The following is a 24,373-nucleotide window of genomic DNA, read 5'->3' as shown; positions in this document are numbered from 1 at the left end:
TTAACGTGAGGTATTATTTCTGGGTCAGTGGAGTCTGTAACCTGAAGTGTATGTAACCTGAGGTACCACTGTATATACTTTCCTTCATGCAAAACAAATCCAGGCAGTGTGAAGCAGATTGCCAAGAGCCTGATCCTGCCCAAAGCTTGACTCCTGTACCAGAAAAGACCTTCATGAGCAACAGCACTTGTAACCTGATCATCAGAGAAAGAGGGAAGGATACGACAAGCGTGACACAACATGAAGCATAAATCTGAACACAGCTCACCAGGCGCACATGATGGCACTCCAGGAGGGTCTCAAAAACCCTTCTGGGTTTGGGGTGCCAACTTTGGGGCACTGTGATATATTTGGCAGGCCACAAAACATGGCAGGCAGGCGATGTTTGCCGTGGCGTGTGGCAAAATTGTTCAGGTCAGCTAGGGCCGGCGCCACAGTTACCTGGCGCTCTTGACAAGTCCTGTGTGGAAAATGTCACATTTCAAAACACGCTCAAAAGGGCTTTATTCTGTTGCTCGAAGGACTTCCTCAGCTGCAAATGTTGCTTTGTCTTGTCAAAGAAGCGCACGAGTTTGACGTGGGCCCCCCCATCCCAAAATTGGGCACGTGCCAGTCGGAAGTGCGTATCCCATGGTGCTTTGCAGCAGAAGGTCCCTCACAGCCAGCAGCGTCTCTTGTGAAAGAGAAGGGGGAAACAATGCACAGAGGAGAGGTGAATGGTGTTCTGTGAGTTTGCCCCCCTGCCCCCACCAAGAACCAGAAACTCCTTCTGGCGTGGGCTGATGTCACAATACTCGTATACAAGCACAGAAGGGAGGCAGAAGGCAGCTGTGGGGAGAAGCGGAAGGAAAGCGGGAGAGAAAGATGGTGACTTTCCTGCTTTGGAAATCATTTTCTTTTTTCCAGAAGGAAGTGTACGACATGTAGAAAAGGGGTGTGTGTGTGCAACCAGGAGAATGCAATTTTTTTGGAAGCACAGCTGTCCATAGAGGCGCAGGTTAATTCTGTTTCCAGGGCGGCTGTCTACCAGCTCCATCTAGTACGCCGGCTGAGACCCAACCTGCCTGCGCACTGTCATGCCAGAGTGGTATATGCCCTGGTTATCTCCCGCTTGGATTACTGCAATGCACTCTAATCCAGAATGCGGCAGCTAGACTGGTGACTGGGAGTGGCTGCCAGGACCATATAACTAACACTGGTCCCAAATAATCTCCCCTGGTTCCCAGTATGTTTCCAGCACAATTCAAAGTGTTGGTGCTGACCTTTAAAGCCTCAGCCCAATAGACCTGAAGGAGCATCTCCACCCTCATCATTCAATCCGGACACTGAGGTCCAGCTCCGAGGGCCTTCTGGTGGTTCCCTCACTGCGAGAAGTGAGGTTACAGGGGACCAGGCAGAGGGCCTTTTCGGTGGTGGCACCCACCCTGTGGAACACCCTCCCTTCAGATGTCAAGGAAATAAACAACTACATGACTTTTGGAAGACATCTGATGGTAGCCCTTTACAGTGGTACCTCGGGTTAAGAACTTAATTCGTTCTGGAGGTCCGTTCTTAACCTGAAACTGTTCTTAACCTGAGGTTCCACTTTAGCTAATGGGGCTTCCCGCCACCACCATGCTGGCACCACGCGATTTCTGTTCTCATCCTGAAGCAAAGTTCTTAACCCGAGGTAATATTTCTGGGTTAGCAGACTCTGTAACCTGAAGCGCCTGTAACCAGAGGTACCACTGTGCAGGGAAGTTTTTAAATGTTTGAGGTTTCACTGTGTTTTTCTATTTTGCTGGATGTCACCCAGAAAGGCAGGGGCAACCCAGTTAGATGGATGGCATATAAATAATAAAGCCATTATAATTAGTTGTTGTTGTTATTATTAATGGACTTCAGCACTGCATGGTCTCAGCAAAACAGAAGGTGATGCAAGGGGAGGCAGCCATGTGGGTTCCTTTTCCTCTGGACAGGAGATCACTTGCTTGGCCGCCATCTTCCCCGATGCTGCAGAAGTCAGCCAGAGAGTGCTTTTAGAAAAAGACACATGAAAACAAAGCAAGACATCCAAAAGATACAAATAATTTGATTTTTTTAATTATCCATTTAACAAATGCCTTTCTAGCTGTTTTCTGCACAAATCCACTAATATGAAGCTGTAAGCTGAGTGTGTGTGGCACATTTCGGTCTCTTGCAGATAAAAACATGTTGCAAAACTTGCCAAACGCCCCCCTCCCCCCATTAATAGATGCCTAAACTTGTGGCCCCTGTAAGCTTAGGGGCCTGACCCAAATGACCCTCCTGGATCAGCCCCACTGATTGGTCCCACCCGGACATATGCTTCGCAGATTTGAAAGGTGTTCTATCAAAGTTACGGTGATGTTAAGAATCCTTCACGATTTGCAATGAGCTTTCAGGCATGGGCCATCTCCCTGGTTTCATGCATGTAAAAATTTATTTTCTATCAATAATTTAATAAATTCTTTTGCTTTACAATGATACATTCAAGGGGCATTTTTTTCTTTTCTTTTGGCCCCCCCTTTTTTTGGCGGAAGCAAGAGACACAAGACATTTCAGGATCAGTATACTTTAATATGGTATCAGTGTCAAAATACATTTCCTTATCAAGTTAAAAGTTCCCATACAGTTACACAAGATTATAAATAAGAAATTCAACAATAGAGAGAGCATGAAATAATTACGACAATAGTTACGGTTAATATTTTAAGCACAGATTTTTTTTTTACCCCTGCCCCTCCCTCCCTCCCCGCCCACCCGCACAGTGTGTTTTTAGTAAATGGTTAGGGTACAACATCTTAATGCTGAAACTACAAACAGAGATTAAAAATATAATAGCAATATTTAAGCGTGATTAACCCTTCAAGCACACAAATCATTACCACTTTAAAGTCCTGCTTTGCTGTAGCCACAGGCTTCAGACCACTTACTCCAAAACTGCTACTGAACGTGAATGGGATTACTTTAAAGCAAACTGCTCAAGGTTGGCAGCCTGGTGGTGACGCTCTTAACTTATGCTTCTTTCTAGGGCTTAGCTACCTTTTTCTTCTTAAGACAGTTCAGGCCACCATCCAGCCAGTTAAACACAGCAAAGAGCCAATTCACACATCTCCCAGAAGCAAACTCCGATCTGCTACTGACTGTATTACACTCAACCGGAAGATGCAGCCTATGAGTGCGATTTGATGATATATGTGTCAGCTATATTCACAGGTACTTAATACTGGCTGAATCATGTCCTTAAAAAACAAAAAAACCCACAAAAACCTAAAGTCCTTTAAATACTGTGGGCCGTACTATTTTGCTTGAAAAAATGTACTTCAGATAGAAAACTGCTCCCGAGCTTTGTGCAATGTAGCACAGGTAGAATATTAAGTCGGCACAAGGCCTGGCTGATTCATCCAAGGTCCACCGCTAAATTGCATGCGTGAGTAGGGCTTTTTGGCAAGGTTTTCCCTCTGTATCAGTGGGATTTTTCTCACTGATGCCACTCCTCTCCCAGGTGGCAGTGGGACAGAGCACAGGGGAAGAATGCAAGAAGAGTTTCATAGGAGGAGCTGTTCCACCAGATCCCTTTTTTTTTGAGGGGGGGGGGCGGGTTGTAGCCACAGAAGACTACAAAAGCTCCAAGGGCACTAACCACGATCATTCCCTGAAAGCTGTTCTGTAACCCAGCAGAGAGGATCAGGCCAGAAGGGAATCCCAAATGCAATCTTCAAAGAAGTTTGGATTTTCCTTTCCCCCTCCATCATGTAAGTGAAAGCGAGAAATATATATATGTAGGTTTTGCAGGATGGATCCCTGAGCAGTCCAGATTCCTGAGCACATTTGCTCACAAATCTTTCCCTAAATAATGGCTTTCACAGCTACTTTCCCGTGGAGCAGGCATCCCCAACCTTCGGCCCTCCAGATGTTTTGGACTACAATTCCCATCATCCCTGACCACTGATCCTGTTAGCTAGGGATGATGGGAGTTGTAGGCCAAAACATCTGGAGGGCCAAAGGTTGGGGATGCCTGCCTTGGAGGATCCTCAACAAATCAGGCACAATTCATTTAAGAGTCAAGCACTTTCCCCTCCATTTATTTTCAACAAGAAAGGCTAACACCCTCTCAGTGAAATCACTTTGAATGTGAAGTGCTTCATTTTGACTGGATCGTGAACATTATGTCACAACTGGGCTTTCAGTGGGGTACGGCATCTCCAAAGGAGTGAGCCAAAATTATTGGGCTTGGATGGACAAAGCCAGTGCCAAAACTTTACAATTCCTTATGGGTTCTGTGCACCTCCAGGGACCTCCATGTCCACTTCAGTGCTATGGAGATATCCCCAGGGGATGTGTCTTCAGACCTTCCCTCTTCAGCAAAAATAATGGGGAAGGGCTCCATATATGCATTGCACAACACAGCTCTGTAGAAGTCAAGGTTTGCAATCCAGAGCGGGAGCTGTTATAACAGTAATAACATTGCTGTTATAACAGTAATAACATTGCTGTTAAGGTTGCAATGGACTAAGACTCTGAAGAGTGCCTTTAATGATTCAGGCCATGTATTCGCCATACATTTAAAGCTCATGGCTTTCCCCAAAGATTCATGTGAACTGTAGTTTAAGGGTTCTGGGAACGGTAGCTTTGTGAGGGGTATATGGTGGTTCCCAGGATTCTTTGGGGGGATCCATGTGATTTAAATGTACAGTGGGGCACACAGCCGAACACAAGTGCTTATGAAGCCCACCTTAAGAATATTAGTTGTGCTCAAGTCCTGCGGAAATTAATGGCACTTGTGGGATGGTTTAGCTGCATTTTGAGTCCTATTGATTTCAGCGGGCCTTAGTTACAAGTAACTTTCTCTGAACTGGAACTGTGTTCAGGAGGAGGCATAAATGGTTCTTGTTTGTAAGGGAATCTACAGGCTCTTATAAATCTATGCTGATTTGCCTCAGGTAGATTTATCTGGGTAAATAAAGCATAACGTCTAATATCACCATTATTTTCTGTCGCCCTGAATTTGCCCCTTTGCCCTTCCAACCTGGCCTTTCTCACTGAAACTCGAAGGCTTTAATAAATATTTTTAAAATCTGCACCCCACAATTCCTTGAGCTTCTGTTATTGCTGGATTGAATATATGAGTGTGCCTGTTTGCCCAGCAAAGGCAACGGGTCTTGCAGAGACTCCTTCCATTTTAAATAAATTCCTGAGCACCAACATTGGTTTGTTTTTGTTTAATAGCATTTCTGAAAAGTTCAGATTGCCGTTTCGATGACCTACAGAAAAATCATTTGCACTTGAAAGGCTATCAACAATTAAAAAGTAAACTAAAAAGACAACAAACACCTTCCCACTCTGCCGCTCCAGAGCCTAAAAACATTGATTTCCCCCAGTGTAACAAGTAGGCAAGCAAATATATATTTAGTTTACTTTTTTCAGCAAAAATTCAGTAGTGCAGAGAAAGAATGTGGCTAACTAGCTGGAGGTTGGGGGGGGGGATGAACGCCAACCCCCAACTTAGCTGGGAATTAGCATTTTTAGTAACAGCCTTTGGACAAATCCTGCAACATCAGCAACAGTGTAAGAAAACTCTACCAGATCTAAGTAAAACGGTTCCCAAGAAGAAAAGTCATGGCTCTGCCTCAATGTCTAAACAGGTATAACAAAGTACCAATATATGATAAACATTTAACCCAGAGAAAAAGGATCAGTCAGTTACACTTTGTGTAAAAAATATATATATGGAGAATTAATACACACAAGATGGGTTGAATTCCTTCCCCGCCCCATGTATTTCAAATTGTGCAGCGACACCCTCTCTGTTTTCTCTCAGTTGTCCCCAATTGCCATCCTCTCCCAAATTCCTCACTTTGCCAGGCTGGTTCCTGAGGAGGGAGACACTGACCTAAATGCGATGGCAGTTGGCTGTCTTGGGATTCTTTCGCAGTCCCGTGCTCTGAATCTAAGACAGCAGCCACGCCATCCCGCTTGTTTAATTAAGGAAACGTTGAGTTTATCCTGGGAATGGGGTAAGGTCTGGTAGGAAAGGCACCTCGATGTTGCTAAAAACAAAACAAAACCCATTGGCAGTTATTTGCCTGATAGCTTTGGCTCTTCCATATGCAAAAAAAGAAAAAAGGAAAAACCCCACCGATCCTCAAATCCAAGGCCAACGCAAGACAGGCGGCTACATTGCATGATCTGAGAGATGCACACTAAGATCACTTTGCAACGCCACAGAGGGCACTCAGCCACAAAGCTCAGATTTCCCTCTTGTTTCATTATCCAGTCTACTACTTGGATTAGCCTTGCCTTGGATTAGCCCTGTATGGCTAGGTTAGTTCTGCCTCGGACAAAAACACAGCCCCAAGTTTTAGATATGTGACCTAAACTTAAGGGGAAAGGCTGTAATTTGCAACTTGGCAAGGACCAACCAACACGAAAGCTGCCATTGGGTGTGTTAGAATTATGGACGTTTCATCGCTAGCTGTTTTTTTAATTGTTAAAAGGCCATAATCTGCGATTGTTTTTTCCCCCATGTTAGAAAATGCAGAGGAAAAACTAGGGGTAGGGCAAGTGCATTTCATCAGATTTGTTTATTTCACTTATCTTTGGCAATAAAATAAAATAAACCTTTGCAATAAACGGAGCCAAAGTATTACATAGAGGCGCGAGCGAGCACACCGCAGCTTCTTCTTCTTTTATTAGCATGAATAATGAGGAAGTTTCAGAACACATAAATTACACAGCGGTGGGGAATCATATAATATAAATTTTCTAAGGAACGTCTTATCGAAATAGAAGGGGATTGGAAATACAGTAGATGCATACTTTTTTTTTAATGCAAATAAGGAAAGTGAGTAACTTCACAGAAAGGCCACTATTTGGTGACGTGGACAAGTTCAATAGTTAAGTAAAATCTTGTAAAAGTGTAATCAGTATTAGAAATTGTCTACTTGCAAAAATAGATTTAAAAACTGCAGCTGGTTTGTTTTTGTGTTTTTTTGGACGGTATAGGCCAGAGAATGCTGCAAGGCTGCTTCAGGTCGCCTGGTCGAGAGCTCGGAGCAAATCGCTGCCTTGCAGGAGCGTCGAACTCCCGAGAACTGGGACGTTAACCTCACAGTCATATCGGGTCAGTTCCGGCAACAAATAAGGTTCCAAGGATGAGCCGAGCAGGCGACTTGTCACTCCTGAAACGAGAAGATTTAGATGTTGAGCGGCCTTCATTTATTTATTTCGGTTCAGGCTTAAGATTTCTGCCTGGAAAGGACAGTGTACAAGAAGAAAACACCATACATCCCCTTTGAGCCCTAAATGGCCTCGGTCCAGTATACCTGAAGGAGAGTCTCCACCTCCATTGTTCTGCCCGGACACTGAGGTCCAGTGCCAAGGGCCTTCTGGCGGTTCCCTCGCTGTGAGAATCCAAGTTACAGGGAATCAGGCAAAGGGCCTTCTTGGTAGTGGCGCCCGCCCTGTGGAACGCCCTCCCACCAGATGTCAAAGAGAAAAATAACTACCAAACTTTTAGAAGACATCTAAAGGCAGCCCTGTTTAGGGAAGCTTTTAGTGTTTAATAGGTTATTGTATTTTAGTGTTTTGTTGGAAGCCGCCCAGAGTGGCTGGGGGGACCCAGCCAGATGGGCAGGGTATAAATTATTATTATTATTATTATTATTATTATTATTATTATTATTATTATTATTATTTGATGAGAAAAATAGCACACTGCTTCGATGAGAAAATTGCAAGTGTCCAGCAAGAACAACACATCAGCTTGAGCAGGAACAAAAATAAGGCAACAGAACCAAGCCTTATTAGCTTCAGGCTTCAGTGCAGGGATGGGGTTAGGCACTCATACTGAAGGCATTTCAATAGTCTTTGCTGGGTCATGAAAGGCGAACAGGGAAGGAACCAAACACCCACCAGAGAAAGAAAAACACAAGAGAGTTCCACAGTCTCTGAGCACTGCAGCTGAGGGTCCACCTAGATACCATGTCAATTATGCGTCTGGAGCTGGCATGCTTGGCTTCATTTATCTATTTACTAAATGGTATTGGGGGGCAGGAGGGACGCGGGTGGCGCTGTGGGTTAAACCACAGAGCCTAGGGCTTGCTGATCAGATGGTTGGTGGTTTGAATCCCCGTGACGGGGTGAGCTCCCGTTGCTCGGTCCCTGCTCCTGCCAACCTAGCAGTTTGAAAGCACGTCAAATTGCAAGTAGATAAATAGGTACCACTCCGGCGGAAAAGTAAATGACGTTTCCGTGCACTGCTCTGATTCGCCAGAAGCAGCTTAGTCATGCTGGCCACATGAACTGGAAGCTGTACGCCGGCTCCCTTGGCCTATAGAGCGAGATGAGTGCCGCAACCCCAGAGTCGTCCGCGACTGGACCTAACGGTCAGGGGTCCCTTTACCTTTACCCTGTATTGAGGGGCGGTCCAGGGTCTGATCAAGATCAGGGCCAGGCAAGTGTCATGAACCAAGTCTTAGGTGAGCTCCTCCCTGCAACCACTGGTTTCTTCCCCACCCACCCCCTGCCACCCGTTGGAAAACAGACCCTCCAAGTTCGTGTTATGGTTTGCGACAGAACTCACCTGACATCCTATGACCTTGTGGCACACTGAAGTCCTGATAAGGGGAGCAGTAAAAGTGTGGGGAGAAGGCAGCTTTGGGGATGTTGGCAGAGTTTCTCAAAGAGGCCGGTGGATGCCGTGGCTGCAGTTGCTGCTGCCCCATATTCATAGGGGGCTGGCCTGGTCCTCTTTGCGGGTTGCAAAGGAACTCATCTGCAAATCAAAAGCAGAAAATGGGGCTTCAAAAAGGATGTCCGCTTTTAGAAACGCAATTCCGGAAACAAGATTTCCCCCCATGTTTGTCCAGGAGTCAAGAGAGCAGGCTGACACTGGCATGCGCATCTGTCTGCTTAGGCTGTTTCGATATTGTGGAATATTGCATGTCAATATTAGTGTTGTGATTGTTGTAATCCAAACGGTACCTTAGGGGATGTAATGAATTGTAAGAATAATGACAATGATTTATTTATTAAAATGTTCTTACAGTGCTATTCCATAGAAGATTTCAGAGCGGCTTACCCAAAAAATACATACAACCATACAGTGAAAACATATAAAATAAGTAAAAAACAAAACAAAAACCCCATACATCAATTAACCGGTGTGGACAGATGTGTTCTTAACTGCCTGCATAAAGGTAAAGGTAAAGGGACCCCTGACCATTAGGTCCAGTCGTGGCCGACTCTGGGGTTGCAGCGCTCATCTCGCTTTATTGGCCAAGGGAGCCGGCGTACAGCTTCCGGGTCATGTGGCCAGCATGACTAAACCGCTTCTGGTGAACCAGAGCAGTGCATGGAAACGCCGTTAACCTTCCCCTCAGATTGGTACCTATTTATCTACTTGCACTTTGATGTGCTTTCGAACTGCTAGGTGGGCAGGAGCAGGGACCGAGCAACAGGAGCTCACTCCGTCGCGGGGATTCGAACCACCGACCTTCTGATCAGCAAGCCCTAGGCTCTGTGGTTTAACCCACAGCGCCACCCACGTCCCCAGCTGCCTGCATAGCCTGGTGGAATATAAGAGTTTGCAGCAGCCATTTTCAAGTTAAAACAAAAGGCTCCTGCTAACTCTAGCTCGGTACTGTTGTCCCTAATTGGCTCTCCAGGGTTTCTGGTGGTGGTGGGGGGGTGGCATTCTCAGCTCTACTTGGATATACTGGGAGGTGGAGCCCAGGACCAATTGCATTCAAAGCAGGTGCTCTGAAGCTGGGCTGCAGCTCTTCCCCAAAGAACTGCCGTATAATCTCAGGCAGTTGTATCTATGGATGTGTGATGGTGTATCACAGTATTTTAATATTCTTTTGGAAGCCGCCCAGAGTGGCTGGGGAAACCCAGCCAGATGGGCAGGGTATAAATAATAAATTATTATTATTATTACTCATGCAAGGTGCCACTGGAGGCTGCAATTCATGCTGTCCTTGTGAGCTTCCCAGAGGTCTGGCTCAGGGTGGATATAAATCAATGACTTAAAAAAAAAATTATAAAAAAGATCAGATTTTTTAAATTTAAATTGGATTTTTAAAATATTTTTTTTTGGGGGGGGGGGAATCTTTCTAAAGATAGTTGTCAATTTAAGTTACATTATAGTCCAAAGGTTATTCATCAGGAAATCAGGATTTGTTTTAAGTTTTTCATGTGTCTAAGATTTTTTTTTTAAAAAAACACCTGTTTAACCACATCAGTCAACAAACATGAGTACATATGCTATAATGCTATTGTTTTAGTTGAACAGATTGTTTAAATTGTTTTTAAGGAAATTATTCTTTTTCTCCTTCCAATAAAGTACAGCAGAAAAGTTGTCCAAATATAAACAGTTAACTTATTAAACCTCACAATAATTTCATAATTATCTCTCCATGTATTTCTAATAGTATAACCAAATCAGTAATTTTTGATATAACTGTAAAAACTACTCTGAAAATTTATTCTTCCAAAAATGAAACCTTCCTCTGGTTGTAAATATTAAGTTTATACCAGCAAGAATGAGTCTTTCTGTAAAAAAATGATTTAAATCAAGTCTTACTGACTAGTGATTTAAATCAGGTCTTACTGACTAGCGATTTAAATCAATTTGATTTAAATCAAATCCACCCTGGTCTGGCCACCCTAGGAAAACAGAACACTGGCAAAGATGGACCATTTGCCCATCTGGTCCCACAATACTCTTCTTAAGGAGCTTGAAGTTAGTGCAGAACACAGACAGTGAGCATAAGATGTGGCAAAAATGAAATGTAAAGGCAGGGACTGCATCTGCAGGGCAAGTTTTGTGTTCTGTCACCAGCTGCCCAACAGTGACATAGTGGACCCCATGTGACTCCATTTGGTTATATTGAATTACCTTTCATTTCTTTAAAAAAGGGGTCTTACCATTAAGGACACTTGTGCTGAGCGACTTCTTCTCTGTGAGTAATGCACAATTTTCACCTCTGAGGATTTTCATCCTTTTCCACATTAAGTGTGTTGGGTTAATGCCAGATGTTTCTCCTTGTATCTATAGATGGGGGGAGGGGAAAGAGACAGTATAAGCCTGACAAGAAAGAATATTGTTTAAAAAAAACAAACTCATTTTTGTTTTAAGGCCATAGAAGGGAACTTAGGAAATTGTCTTGCATCAAGTTGTTAGCATGCTGCCAGTGTTTTATATCACCGTTGTGGAGCTATTTTTGTTGTTGTTGATTTTTCCCAGTATGTTGTGTGGAACACTAATGTGTTATACACTAATGTGTTATATGATACACACACACACACGAATATAAGTCACTTGAAGACCCTTTGGGTGACAAGCAACTAGCTCATTACTGACCACACTGATTAAGCATCTCCAGGGAGCAATCCGGATTCCTGGAAACATCAGGGATTGAACCCAGGACCTTCCCCATGCTAAGCAAATGCTCTTCCACTGAGTTATGGCCTTTTCTCAAAAAGGGCAGCCTTTGCAAAGGACACCTTACCCCATTCAGGTGTTGAAAGGCTTGCTCTTCATAGTCCAGCTGCCTCTTCAGCTTCAAACTGTTGGCAAGAGCAATCCGCGCAGGGTTTATATCCATGCCCCGCTGCCCAAGACACTCCAGCGACCTGTTGAGACAAAGCCATGGTTGCATTTGAAAAACAAAACACTGGAGAAGGATCTTTCCTCAAGCCAAGCTTCAAACCAGAACAGTGAGACTTGCTGACCTGCAGAGGCCTCTTGTTCCTAACTTAGGTTGCTGTTGGATTCTTGGGGAAAGACTTGGGATGTCCTCCTTGAGCAAGGATGTGGATGGTGGTTCTCCAGCTGCTAGTGGACTGCCAACATCTCTGGCCACTGTCCCTGCTGACTTTGGAGCCATCCAACAACCTCTGGAGGACCACAAATGCCTGTCCCTGGGAGACAACTCAGTGATTGTAGAGAACAGCTGTAGCATACACAACCGACGAGTCCAATACCAACCCGCATAGTTTATTCAAGCTGCAATATTCTTTCTGCTTCAATAGCAACCTGCACTCCCCCACAGGAAGAATGCCTTAGGCGTGAGTGAAGGATGTGGGTTGGCGGTGGAGACTTATTTAATCGTTTTTGTGTATCACAGCTGTTTTCCGCAGACAGTATCTGCTGCCAAAGCTCTGCTCGCCCTTTGTGCTGTAGTAGACAATTCACAATGCCTTGTTGGTAGCAGAGGCATGAGGTCAACAGAAGCAGTCTGTCTTTCCTTATGGCCTGTCACGTCAGGCTAAGGTGGCATGTGGCAGTGTGAGAATGGCATCATCCCACACCACGATGACAACATTTGGAAGGCTGGAACGTCGTAGATGAGCTCAATGGGCTGGGTATGGTTTGAAGAGACAAGGCCGCTTTGCTGAAGCTAAGCACCAACCCCTCTCGCTCTCCAGGCTTCAGGGATAGCCGCCTGAAGCCTCTGGAGGCTTCGGGTTCCTTTTGCTGATGCCGGGAAAGCAAGACTCTCCTGGCTTCAGCAGAGAGAGAGAGCTGCGCAGCGCCCCTTCAGCGAAGCTTGGAGGAGAAATGGAAGGGGCTCTGTTTCTTCTGCCGCTTCGCTGAAGGGGCGCTGAGCAGAGAGGGGGAGAATTTTTTTCCCTTGTTCTCCCCCTCTAAAACAAGGTGTGTCCTATGGTTGGGTGCGTCCTATAGAGCGAAAAATACCATAATTCACACACTCTCTTGGGATTTTCTATGGGGAGCTGGTTTCTGGCAACAAAGGGCCCAGTTCTCCACCTTCTCAACATAACGAATGAATGAGCTCAAACCAGCTACCTAAATTCACACACTCTTTCCTCCGAGTTACCTTTTCTTATATAAGTTCATATCAGGCAGGTGCAGCGGTGGCCCCGATGGAGAGCTAGCTATGGATCCCAAACACTTATTGACGGCCGCTCTCTGTTTCGTAGGGGCGTATTGTAAGGGTGGGTCAGGGGGCCACTGTGTGTTGGGTCTCCCACCCATTGAAGACAGAGGAGTGCTGGCTTGGGCATAGTAGGGCAGCAAAGAGGATGGCTGGCTTCCGCCGTTCAAGAAGGGGGGTGGCAGAGTCCCCTGGCCCGTGTTAACATTTTTGTTAGACATCGGCTGGCAGTATTTCTCCGGGAAGAACTGGTCCTGCGAGGGAGGAACAAGGGGCTGGAAGAGGTTGCTCATGTTGCTCAAGCTCTGCTGAGTGAGCTGGGCGCTTTCGGAGAGGGGCCGCTCCTCTTGACAGATCGGGCTGAGTTGGAAATCTTCTCCGTCCATTGGAATGTAAGGAGCCAAAGTTTCAAGGTCCAGCTCGTTGAAATCAGTCTGCACAGAGAGAAGGGAGCAGGGAAGAGACCGTGATTGCAACAGTACGAAAGAATAATTATCCTGGAAGAAACGTTTTTCCTCCTCTTTCCTAGAACAATCTTTAACACTGTTGTGCTGCCTTCCTCTATGTGGGGTTACCTTTGAAGGTGACCCGGAAACTACAACTAATCCAGAATGTGGCAGCCAGACTGGTGACTGGGAGCGGCCGCCGAGACCACATAACACTGGTCTTGAAAGACCTACACTGGCTCCCAGTACGTTTCCGAGCACAATTCAAAGTGTTGGTGCTGGCCTTTAAAGCCCTAAACGGCCTTGGTCCAGTATATCTGAAGGAGCATCTCCACCTCCATGATTCTACCCGGACACTGAGGTCCAGCGGCGAGGGCCTTCTGGTGGTTCCCTCGCTGTAAGAAGCCAAGTTACGGGGAACCAGGCAGAGGGCCTTCTCGGTAGTGGCACCCGCCCTGTGGAATGGCCTCCCACCAGATGTCAAAGAGAAAAAGAACTACCAAACTTTTAGAAGACATCTAAAGCAGCCCTGTTTAGGGAAGCTTTTAATGTTTAATAGGTTATTGTATTTAATGTTTTGTTGGAAGCCACCCAGAGTAGCTGGGGAAACCCAGCCAGATGGGCTGTGTATAGATAATAAATTATTATTATTATTCCTCAACTTGACGCTTTTCAGATGTTGGCTGAATCCAACTCCCATCAGCCTCAGCCAGCATGGTCAGGCATGCTGGGAGTTGTAGTCCAAAACATCGGGAAGGAACCAGGCTGGAGCAGGAAAGCAGGAAGCTGCCATATTACACAGAGTCAGTCCATTGGTTTTCTAGCTCAGTAATGCCTACAAACTGATAGGAAGCAGTTGTCCAGGATTTCAGGCAGGAGTCTCATCTAGTCCTGCCTGGAGATGGTGGGGATTGAGGCTGCTCTGCTTCTGAGCTACAGTCTTTACTCAAATGCAGGCATAGGTAAACTTCGGCGCTCCAGATGTTTGGGACTACAATTCCCATCATCCCTGACCACTGGTCCTTCTAGCTAGGGGTGATGGGAATTGTAGTCCCAAACATCTGGAGGGCCGGCGTTTGCCTATGCCTGCCCAAATGTGATGTAACAAAAAATAAAAAGATAGCCTTAATTGAGGTTTCCGAGCTCCCCCCCCCCGTTCAAAATGGTGCTGGTTTCCTTCACATCTTGCTTTATCTATCAATACACAGCCCCTGCACTCTGTTCTCTTGCAGTTCTGGTGGCCCAAAGGAGTAAGCATTAGCTGCCAAAGAGATGTGTGTGCTACACACTGATGATGATGTTACATTTTCCTGCTGGCTTCTCTTACCTGTGAGTTGCACTGATTCTTGGCATCCGTGTCCAAAGCAAAAAGTTTCTCAATCATCTCGATCTTCAGGTCTTCGTCTAAGGAAGTGTAATAGTCTCCGGGGCTGCTTGGCTGCAGAGTGAGAAAGACAGAGCAGACTATCAGAGGTCTGCAAATAACCAACTGCCTCGTCATCCAGGGAAGCTTTACCAAAAGCAAATCCTTGATTTCTGGTTGGCCACTAACAACTGCCATAAGCAAAATAAAAAAATTCCTTCCTGTAGCACCTTAAAGACCAACTAAGTTAGTTCTTGGTATAAGCTTTCGTGTGCATGCACACTTCTTCAGATACTGCCATAAGTACATGTAGGCAGGTAGGCAAGTAGATATTTTTTACAAGACTTGCTTGTCAAAAAGCAGCACCTGCCTGCTTGCACTAGGGGTGGATGTGTTCCCCTATATTCATTTGGAAAGGGATTTGGGGGTTTCAGTGTTTGAAATATGGGCAAAGCCCTCACACATACACATACAAAGCCCTTTGATCCAAGGCACCTGAAGGGAGTTTGAAGCTGTGTGCACCTCTCTCCCCTTCTGGGCCTTGTCCTTGGTGGTACTCAGTGCACAGCATCACTTTCCTGATGGAGATGTTAAGAACCTACAAGGAGTCCAATGGCCTGTCTAGCCCAGCCTCAATGGCCAGCCAGATGCCTGTGGGAAAAGCACAAGCAAGACCTGAGCACAAGAGGCCCCACAATGGCCACTGACTTCGATGGCTTTCAAAGTGAATTGGAGAAATATATGGAGGAGAAGGAGATCACTGACTACTAGCCAGGACGGTTATGCTCTGTCTCCATGGTTAAGAGGCTGTATGTTTCCGAATACCAGTTGCTGGAAGCCACAGGAAGGGAGAGTGCTCTCGAACTCAGATCTGTGATGGCCTGGGACTCAGACTCAGGCTCGGACTCGGAACCAGAGGAGTCTCAGTCCGCACTGGATCCTCTGCCTCAGGCAGCATCAGAACCAAGTCTGGGGCCTGATTCTGAAGAGTCCCAGTCTGCACAGGTTCCCCTGCAACAAGCACCAGCTGGGCCGAGCCAGGGGCCTGAGTCTGCCCTGGCTCCAGATGCAGGGATTACCTCGTTGCCTTCAGCTGGGCCATCACTTACAGATGCTCCACTACCGGTTTGGTCAGGGGAGGCTGAGGCGGCCTCTGGGTCTAGTAACCCACTGACGTCTCCTGAGCTGCAGAGACTCAGGTCTGAGAGAAGGAGAGACCTGAGTACTCGCAGGAGGAGTACTCGCCTTCGGGCGAGACAGGGAGGTGAGTCGCCGGGGGATCAGGACCGGCCATTACCCCGACAAAGATAAAAGGCTGTCGGAACCCGCCCCAGGTTGTGGGAGCAACATTGCTGTTTGCCAGAACCTGCCTGAGATCCTGTGCCTGATCTTGCCTGGTTTTCTGCCTTGTGTCCTGCCTTGGCCCTGCCGGATTGACTTCTTGTGGAACCCTTGGATTCGGGACCAGACCTGGACCGCGTTACTCGGATTACCCCCGGGCCCAGCACAGGATCATGCTTTTGGGTTTGCCACTGGCATCTGATTGGCCATTGTGAAATAGGATGCTGGACCGGCCGGATCCTGCCAAGTAAATCTCTACTGTCATCATTTGCTGTTGGTTTTGGCTACAGGAGAATAATGCAGCTACTCTTCTGGAAATAATCTTCCCTTTTTTAAAAACAAGGAAACAACAAAACTGGTATTGTATCCGCTGTTGATGCTCATGAAAGAACCACACATGCCCCTGAGGCACAACATGCATTCTGGCCGCAGCCCTGCGCATGAAAACAACAAGGCCATCGCTCAGTGCAAAGGGCTTCCTTACAGTGGAACAGCTGCTGTTGCTGCTGGCGCTGGGAGTGCTGCTGCCAGGTGCAACCTGGGGCAGTGTAAAGGACGGCACACTCAGCTTCTCAGCCTGTGGAGCCGGAGCCTTCGCTTCCGGAGGCCACTGCTTGTTTGGGGTCATCACAGCTTTGTTGTAGGAAGAGATTTCCTCAAACTTTTGCGTCCCTGAAATTTAAAGATATGCAAGGTCAACTCATCTGCGCAGCCTACAGTCCCCAAGACATCGTTTTAGGGAAAAGAACAAGCTGAAATCATCAGACGTGATGGTCCTCCTCACATCACGAAGGACAGTACAGCTAAGTCTTGGTTTAGTATAAATAGGTGCTAAGCCTGATCCGATCGTCATTAGTGTTTCTCTGAGGTCAACGTTATGCAAACAAAGGACTTTCTCATACGGGTGTCTATAATTCTTCATTGACGGTGGCTGCTCACATTACTCCCCTCCCCATACCCGCTGATGTGGGTTATTTCCTATATCTGATCTTCACACAGTGTTTTATCTAAATCAGGGACATCCAACTCCCAATACACTGCAATCTACTCACAGTATAAAAAATCTGACAGTGATCTACCCATTGTTGTTGGATAGACCAAAGAGCTTTTTTGGGAAGCTAAAATTGTTGAGCTTTTATTTAGGAAGGCAAAGTTTTGTGTGTGTGTGGGTTTTTTTGTGTGTTTTTTTTGGAGGGGGAGAAAATCGCTGAGGGGCTAGAGATCGACCAGGATCTACCAGGAACACCCCACAATCTACCAGTAGGTCACGATCTACCTGTTGGACATGCCTGATCTAAATGAATTACACACATCATAGGTTTGTGAATTTCAGCTCTTTGGAAATTCAAAGAGTCTGCTTGCTGCAGAGGTGATTCTTTGTGCATGGCAGAAAAGGAAGTGGGTGCTTAATTTGAAAGATCACATGTAGTTAACTAGGGACAACTGTGCCCACACAGTAGTATATTCATGCAGTCATATCCACAAATGACTTTGGCTCATAACATAGCCTCCAATCTGGAGTCTGGTTGTTTGTAGGTTTGCCTTTGAAGAAACCGAATGGCAAAGATGCCAAGGCCAGATTCCTCATGGTTTGATTTTAATTTATTTTCATTAACTCCGGTTAGAACAAACCACAGTTCCTCATGCTCGTTTGCAACATGGAACTGCAGTTTGATATAAAATGAAAACACAAAGTCCAAGGCTCCCAACAGCTTGTTTGTTGGATTCCAACAACATTTGCAGGGTACCAAGTTGGGGAATGGTAATATTGACCACAATCTAAATCCATTTTTCTTAGGCTACAAAACTACAGCCAAGTGTGCTTCTTTGTATTAGTTAGATAAGTACCATATAGAGCTGACCTGAGCATCTAAAATATTTGCTTACTGTAACGATTTATGAGAGATGTATCAATCTACCAATAACCTACTGGTTAATTATTGTGCAAAACAGAAGAAAAGGGGGTTTACCTCCCCAGAACATTACTAACCAAAGTCAAGAGAAATAATAGCATCGCCAGGTGTTGGAGCAAGCTGTGCAAGTTCCTCAGGTTCTTCCTTCAGCTTGGTGAACAAGAAACCACTCTTTTCTGCCACGGGGACTCCGTTATCAAACATAGGATTCATTGCCATCATGTGCGGCTTAAAGAGCGATTCTGTCTGATCCATGGAGAACACGATATCATTGTTCTCTATTTCACTAACAAGAACAAAATCAGACGGTTTGGAATAGTTTGTACTCCGATGAAGAATGTCCACAAGCAAAGAGTTCAATTAATTAAAGCGAAAATTCAATTTTACCAAGCAGGCACCTGGATTTAGATGCTTAACCTCTGACAACACACTTGCTCTGACTGCCACGTAGTTGGCTGTGTGCCTACCTATCGGTGGAAATGGACAGTTTTAGGGGCGAAAGGAACAGCCAGATTCCCACAGGGATGATACCAAGAGGACCATAATGCACATTGTGAGTTGAGAGGGGCCTCCTTTTTCTTGGGCAAGCAAAGTTGGGTCTGAGGTCAGGAACTAGCAGTTGAACATCCTGTGTGAGGTCTGACCTATGTTAAACAGCTCAGGACTGCAATACCTCAAGGACCGCCTCTCTCCTTATGAGTCAACCTGGAACCTGCTATCATCTTCTGAGAACCTTCTTCCTGTGCCTCCTCCATGAGAGGTCGGGAGGGTGGCAACACAAGGCAGGGCTTTATCTGCAGTGGGTCCCTATTTGTAGAGTGCTCTCCCTAGGAAGGCCTGCCACCTTCATTATACACCTTTAGGCGCCAGGCAAAAGCATTCCTCTTCAATCAGCCCTTTGGTTGATTAATCGTCTATGGCCTTTTAAATGTGTTTGTGGGAGGCAGGGGGTTATTGGTTTGTTTTTCTTCCTATTTTCACTTTGCGTTTTGGGTTTTTGATATTGTAATTTTATGTTGTAAACTGCCGTGAGATCTACAAATAAAGGGTGGTATACAAATAAAATAATAATAATAATAATAATAATAATAATAATAATAATAATAATAATAATAATAATATTAGAACGGGGACGCGGGTGGCGCTGTGGGTTAAACCACTGAGCCTAGGGCTTGCCGATCAGAAGGTCAGCGGTTCGAATCCCTGTGACAGGGTGAGCTCCCGTTGCTCGGTCCCTGCTCCTGCCAACCTAGCAGTTTGAAAGCACGTCAAAGTGCAAGTAGATAAATAGGTACCACTCCAGCAGGAAGGTAAACGGCGTTGCCATGCGCTTCTCTGGTTCGCCAGAAGCGGTTTAGTCATGCTGGCCACATGACCCAGAAGCTGTACGCCGGCTCCCTTGGCCAGTAAAGCGAGATGAGTGCCGCAACCCCAGAGTTGGTCACGACTGGACCTAATGGTCAGGGGTTCCTTTACCTTTACTAATCTTAGAACAAGGATGGAGAACTTCCAGGTGTTGCTGGATGCCAACTCCCATGGTAAAAAGGTCAAGGACCCTTGGACAGTTAAGTCCAGTCAAAGGCGACTATGGGGTTGCGGCGCTCATCTCGCTTTCATGCCGAGGGAGCTGGCATTTGTCCACAGACAGCTTTCCAGATCATGTTGCGCTTCTGGTGCAACGGGACACCGTGACAGAAACCAGAGCGCACGGAAATGCGGTTTACCTTTCCACAGCAGCAGGACCTATTCATCTACCTGCACTGGCATGCTTTCGAACTGCTAGGTTGGCAGGAGCTGGGACAAAGCAACGGGAGCTCACCCCATTGCAGGGATTTGAACCGCTGATCTTGGGCAAACCCAAGAGGCTCAGTGGTTTAGAAAACAGCGCCACCCACATCCCTAATAATAATAATACTCTTAGAACAAGGATGGGGACCTTCCAGGTGTCGCTGGATGCAAACTCCCATGAGCCCCAGCTAGACCAAGAGCTGGGGACGAGGGGAGTTGCAACCAGCACATCTGGAGGGCCTGTGGTTCCTCAACCCTGTTTTAGGATTCCGGCGGACTTACCTGAGAACGTAGTTGACACAGATGATGCACTGAGGTTGCAGGTTGCGTGTATTGTAGATGACTGTTCCTTGGGTCTCTAGCCACACGTACCCACCATGCTTGGCAAGCATGCGGTACTGCCCAGTGACCACTTGACCTTTTGCACACACTTTGGGGGGGGGGGAGACGGGAGGACACAAATAGGAGTGACCAAGTCAAAATATTGCCAGGTGCAGCATGCATTAACATGACTTTATAAATAGCCCCTTTCACAGAAAAAAACAAACTCACAGCCCTCTCACTTAGAACTACAAAAATACGTGCTGCAATAGGTCTTACAAGAGTATCTCGTGTTTTGCTTTTGCTGCAACAGCCCAAGATAGCTGTCCTAATGCCATTTCATACTCTTTTTCAAATCTAAGTAGGGCTTCCTGCATCCTGTGATTTTGTGAGCGTGCCACAAAAATACACCCAGGAATATTGTGTGCAGGTGTGAGATTCCTGATAACCTGTGATTTCTTTGGGTGTTTTTTTGTTTTGTTTTTAAATTAAAAGCAAGTTTTTCGCCCATATGGGCTGACAAGCGCTATTTAGAACATGCCTGCTGAACCAGTGAGGGGTTGATTCTCAGAATGAGGATGGTGTTCCAGTGGCCTCTAACTCTTACTGCCAGAAAGTTTCTCCTGATGTTTTAAGTCAGAATCTCTTTTCTTGTAACTTGGAAGTCGTGAACTCTTTCAAAGGAAAAATCCACACTCCTTGCTCCATCCACTTTGGCCTCTGGTTCTGGCCCCAGTCAGCATGTGACCCTTTCCCAGAACAGAATATGGCCCCTGGATTGAAAATGGATTCCCACCCCCGGTTTAGACCGTAGGAGCTGCTAACTTTGGCTGATCCTATTGCCCTTTCCTGTGTGGCTGCTCACATCAACGCTTTCAAAGTGCTGGGAAGCCACTGGAGGGGATGTCCGAGACGCACGCTTTGCTTGCCTTAACTGCTGCATTAAGGACGTTCAAAGGGGACAACGCACAGCCAGAACGTCTGGAGGGCTGGTGGGGGTTAGGAAAAAAGTCATCATCTCCACCCACCCACCACGGGCTGCCATCTGCCACTGCAACTGATTTATATCATTCTAATTGCCTTAACTAGACATTGCTTTAATTGCCGTTCGCTGTAAACCGCCTTGGGAGCTGTTAGGGTTGAAAAAGCCAGGTCTGTGGGAAAAAAAGCCCTTGAAGCTTTGTAGGAAGATTAAATGTCTGTGCTATCTAAATTGCAATGACTCCCTCCCAGCTCCCAGTGTCTCTACGAATTATCATTTGGGCTGCAAAGGGGTTGTTTGACTTGAAACACCCAGCCCCAGCTTGTATTTAGATTGCCTTGTAAAGCAGGGTTGCCGTATTTCAAAAAGTGAAAATGTGGACACAGTTTTTGAGCAATTTTTTTTAGGAGATTCGCCAAAAGAAATCAACATTTCCAACATGGATTGCCACACCCCCAGATTTTCCTGCACATTTTAACCAATTTTCGGAAATTCCACCCAGGCACTGTTTCTGACAGGCAAATGCTGGATATGTCTGGGAAATTTCAGACGTACGGCAGCCCTATTATAAGAATCTTGAACATGGAATCTTTGGCTTCTGGTACCATCATAGGAAATGGTGGGTTGAGGGCTACTCCACATCAGAGCAAAATGTGGCCTGTCTCCCCATTAACACAGAGGCATCCACATGACATTCTCACCATCCCAGTGTTCTCCAGACCTTCTCCCCTTTAAACGCTGGGTTTTTTTATCCTCCAAATGTGCAAAACAGAAAGCATTTTTAAAACCCTGCATTTAAAGGGGAGAAAGCTCCACATTTTTCTCCGGTGTGGACAAGCCCTGGAAGTCAGTGACAGACCCAAACAGGCTGCCTATGATGCAGAAATGACCATTTTTGGTATACAGTATGAGTCATCTACAAAGTGCTTCTATGATGTATTTTACTTCACCTCCCTCTTCCTTGTCAGCAAAGGTTTTGGATTAAAAATCACCCTGCCCTTAATTTACTTTAGAATACTACTTTTTGATTACCAGATTACTTGTGTGGCATGCGTGTGTGAGGAATATCAAAAGGTTTTGTCTGAAGATTGTTTTAGAAAATTATGTTCTGCAGTGTCTGCGAAACATTATTATATACGGGCCTCCTAATAATCAACTTGCAATGAAGAGTCCTAATGAGAGTTGCCTGTTACATTATCAAAAAAGCTTGTTACTGCTTTCATCATTAAAAAATAAAAATAAAATCACATTATGTTCTGTTACAACAAAGAGTAGCTTGTGCTCTTCATTTAACGTCACACTGTGTGTGTGTGTGTGTGTGTCCAGCAGTTATTTGAATCAGCTGTATTATTCTTAGACTTATCAGTCGCTTGTTACCTAAAAGATCTCTAAGCAAATAATAATAATAATAATAATAATAATAATAATAATAATAATAATAATAATAATAATAATATATTTATACCCCACCCATCTAGCTGGGTTTCCCCAGCCACTCTGGGCGGCTTCCAGCAAAAGATTAAAAAATCAAATACTAAAAGCTTCCCTAAAGAGGGCTGCCTTCAGATGTCTTCTAAAAGTCAGATAGTTGTTTATTTCTTTGACATCTGGTGGGAGGGCGTTCCACAGGGCGGGTGCTACTACCAAGAAGGCCCTCTGCCTGTACTTACATTTGTACTGTGGTATACATTATACCACAGGGGTGGGGGGAGAAAATTTTCATATAGGATGTTAACGTTTTCATGCAACATACACACCCAGTAACAACCCTAGGAAGCTTTCACAAAACTGTAGATTTAGAAGGAACACCCAAGCCACCCCACCCCCCGGCTCATCTATTCCAACCCCCCAGAATGCAGGGATCTCAGCTAAAGCATCCATGACAGATGGCCACCCAACCTCTGCTTAAAAACTCCAAGCCAGGAGAGTCCACAGCCTCCCGAGGGAGACCGTTCCACTGTCAAATGGCTCTTACTGTCAAAAAGTTCTTCCTGATGTTTAGTCAGAAGCTCCTTTCTTGCAACTTGAAGCCATTGGTTTGAGTTCTACCCTCTGGAGCAGGAGAAAACAAGCTTGCTCCATCTTCCATGTGACACAGCCCTCAAGATATTTGAAGATGGCTATCGTATCTCCTCTCAATCTCCTCTTTTCCGGGCTAAACACACCCAACTCCCTCGACTGTTCCTCATAAGGCTTGGTTTCCAGACCCTTTATATCTTGGTCACCTTCCAGCTTGTCCATACCCTTCTTAAATTGTGGTGCCCAGAACTGGACACAGGTGTGGTCTCACCGAGGCAGAATAGAGGGGTACTATTACTTCCCTTGATCTGGACACTATGTTGGCATACATTACATTGTCAATTCCCTTATTCCATCCTATTCATTTCAATGAGAAGGAAATGCAATGCAGATCAGGCAGGGAAACGAAATAAATTACGTATCGTTTGCAGATCGTATTCACTGGGTTCATCTCTGCATGGACATGGGACAAATAAGTGAATGTTGGAAATTCCGCTCCTGATTGCATTTTTGTCTCCAGCATCCCTAGTTGTCCCCCAGCATCAGGGGCCAGCATCATTAGGCACTTGCTGAGGGTCACACGCTTGTTGTTGTTGTTTAGTCGTGTCCGACTCTTCGTGACCCCATGGACCAGAGCACACCAGGCACTCCTGTCTTCCACTGCCTCCCACAGTTTGGTCAAACTCATGCTGGTAGCTTCAAGAACACTGTCCAACCATCTCGTCCTCTGTCGTCCCATTCTCCTTGTGCCCTCCATCTTTTCCAACACCAGGGTCTTTTCCAGGGAGTCTTCTCTTCTCATGAGGTGGCCAAAGTATTGGAGTCCCAGCTTCATGATCTGTCCTTCCAGTGAGCACCCAGGGCTGATTTCCTTCAGAATGGAGAGGTTTGATCTTCTTGCAGTCCATGGGACTCTCAAGAGTCTCCTCCAACATCATAATTCAAAAGCATCAATTCTTCGGCGATCAGCCTTCTTTATGGTCCAGCTCTCACTTCCATACATCACTACTGGGAAAACACACTACTGGGTCACACGCTAGTAGGGGCCCATTGCCAATCCCTGGAGCCTCTTGCCCCAGCTTCTCCTCCTTGCCTCCTCACCTGTCCTCTCTGGCCAAGAAAGCTGAGCAGCAAGGAAAAGGAACAGAGACTTCCACATGCCTGAAAGTAAGTCCCCACATTTACAGTGGTGCCTCGCAAGACGAAAAGAATCCGTTCTGTGATTCTCTTCGTCTAGCGGTTTTTTTGTCTTGCGAAGCAAGCCCATTGACGGATTAGAGGATTAGCGCTATTAGCGC

The 24,373-nt window shown here is 45.8% G+C and overlaps 1 protein-coding gene across 4 annotated transcripts in view; it reads right to left on the bottom strand.

Moving 5' to 3' along the window:
• Positions 1 to 3,593: 3,593 nt before the first annotated feature.
• EPAS1 (endothelial PAS domain protein 1) overlaps positions 3,594 to 24,373 on the bottom strand; it is a 132,626-nt gene continuing 111,846 nt past the window's right edge. For 3 of the 4 annotated variants that reach the window (XM_081188496.1, XM_081188497.1, XM_081188495.1), the window contains 9 exons: positions 20,036 to 20,183; positions 18,043 to 18,251; positions 16,537 to 16,724; positions 14,676 to 14,786; positions 12,846 to 13,336; positions 11,514 to 11,637; positions 10,930 to 11,053; positions 8,585 to 8,776; positions 3,594 to 7,181 (listed from right to left, as the gene is read on the bottom strand). In XM_081188496.1, coding sequence (XP_081044622.1) covers positions 7,030 to 7,181; positions 8,585 to 8,776; positions 10,930 to 11,053; positions 11,514 to 11,637; positions 12,846 to 13,336; positions 14,676 to 14,786; positions 16,537 to 16,724; positions 18,043 to 18,251; positions 20,036 to 20,183 — 1,739 coding nt within the window. In that variant the 3' untranslated portion in view covers positions 3,594 to 7,029. The remainder of the gene's footprint in view (positions 7,182 to 8,584; positions 8,777 to 10,929; positions 11,054 to 11,513; positions 11,638 to 12,845; positions 13,337 to 14,675; positions 14,787 to 16,536; positions 16,725 to 18,042; positions 18,252 to 20,035; positions 20,184 to 24,373) is intronic. The other variant, XR_014006495.1, reaches the window with a different exon arrangement.

This window comes from Podarcis bocagei (genome assembly GCF_964188305.1).
Source record: "Podarcis bocagei genome assembly, chromosome: 3".
Classification (NCBI taxonomy): domain Eukaryota; kingdom Metazoa; phylum Chordata; class Lepidosauria; order Squamata; family Lacertidae; genus Podarcis; species Podarcis bocagei.
This window is presented reverse-complemented; position numbering and strand designations above follow the sequence as displayed.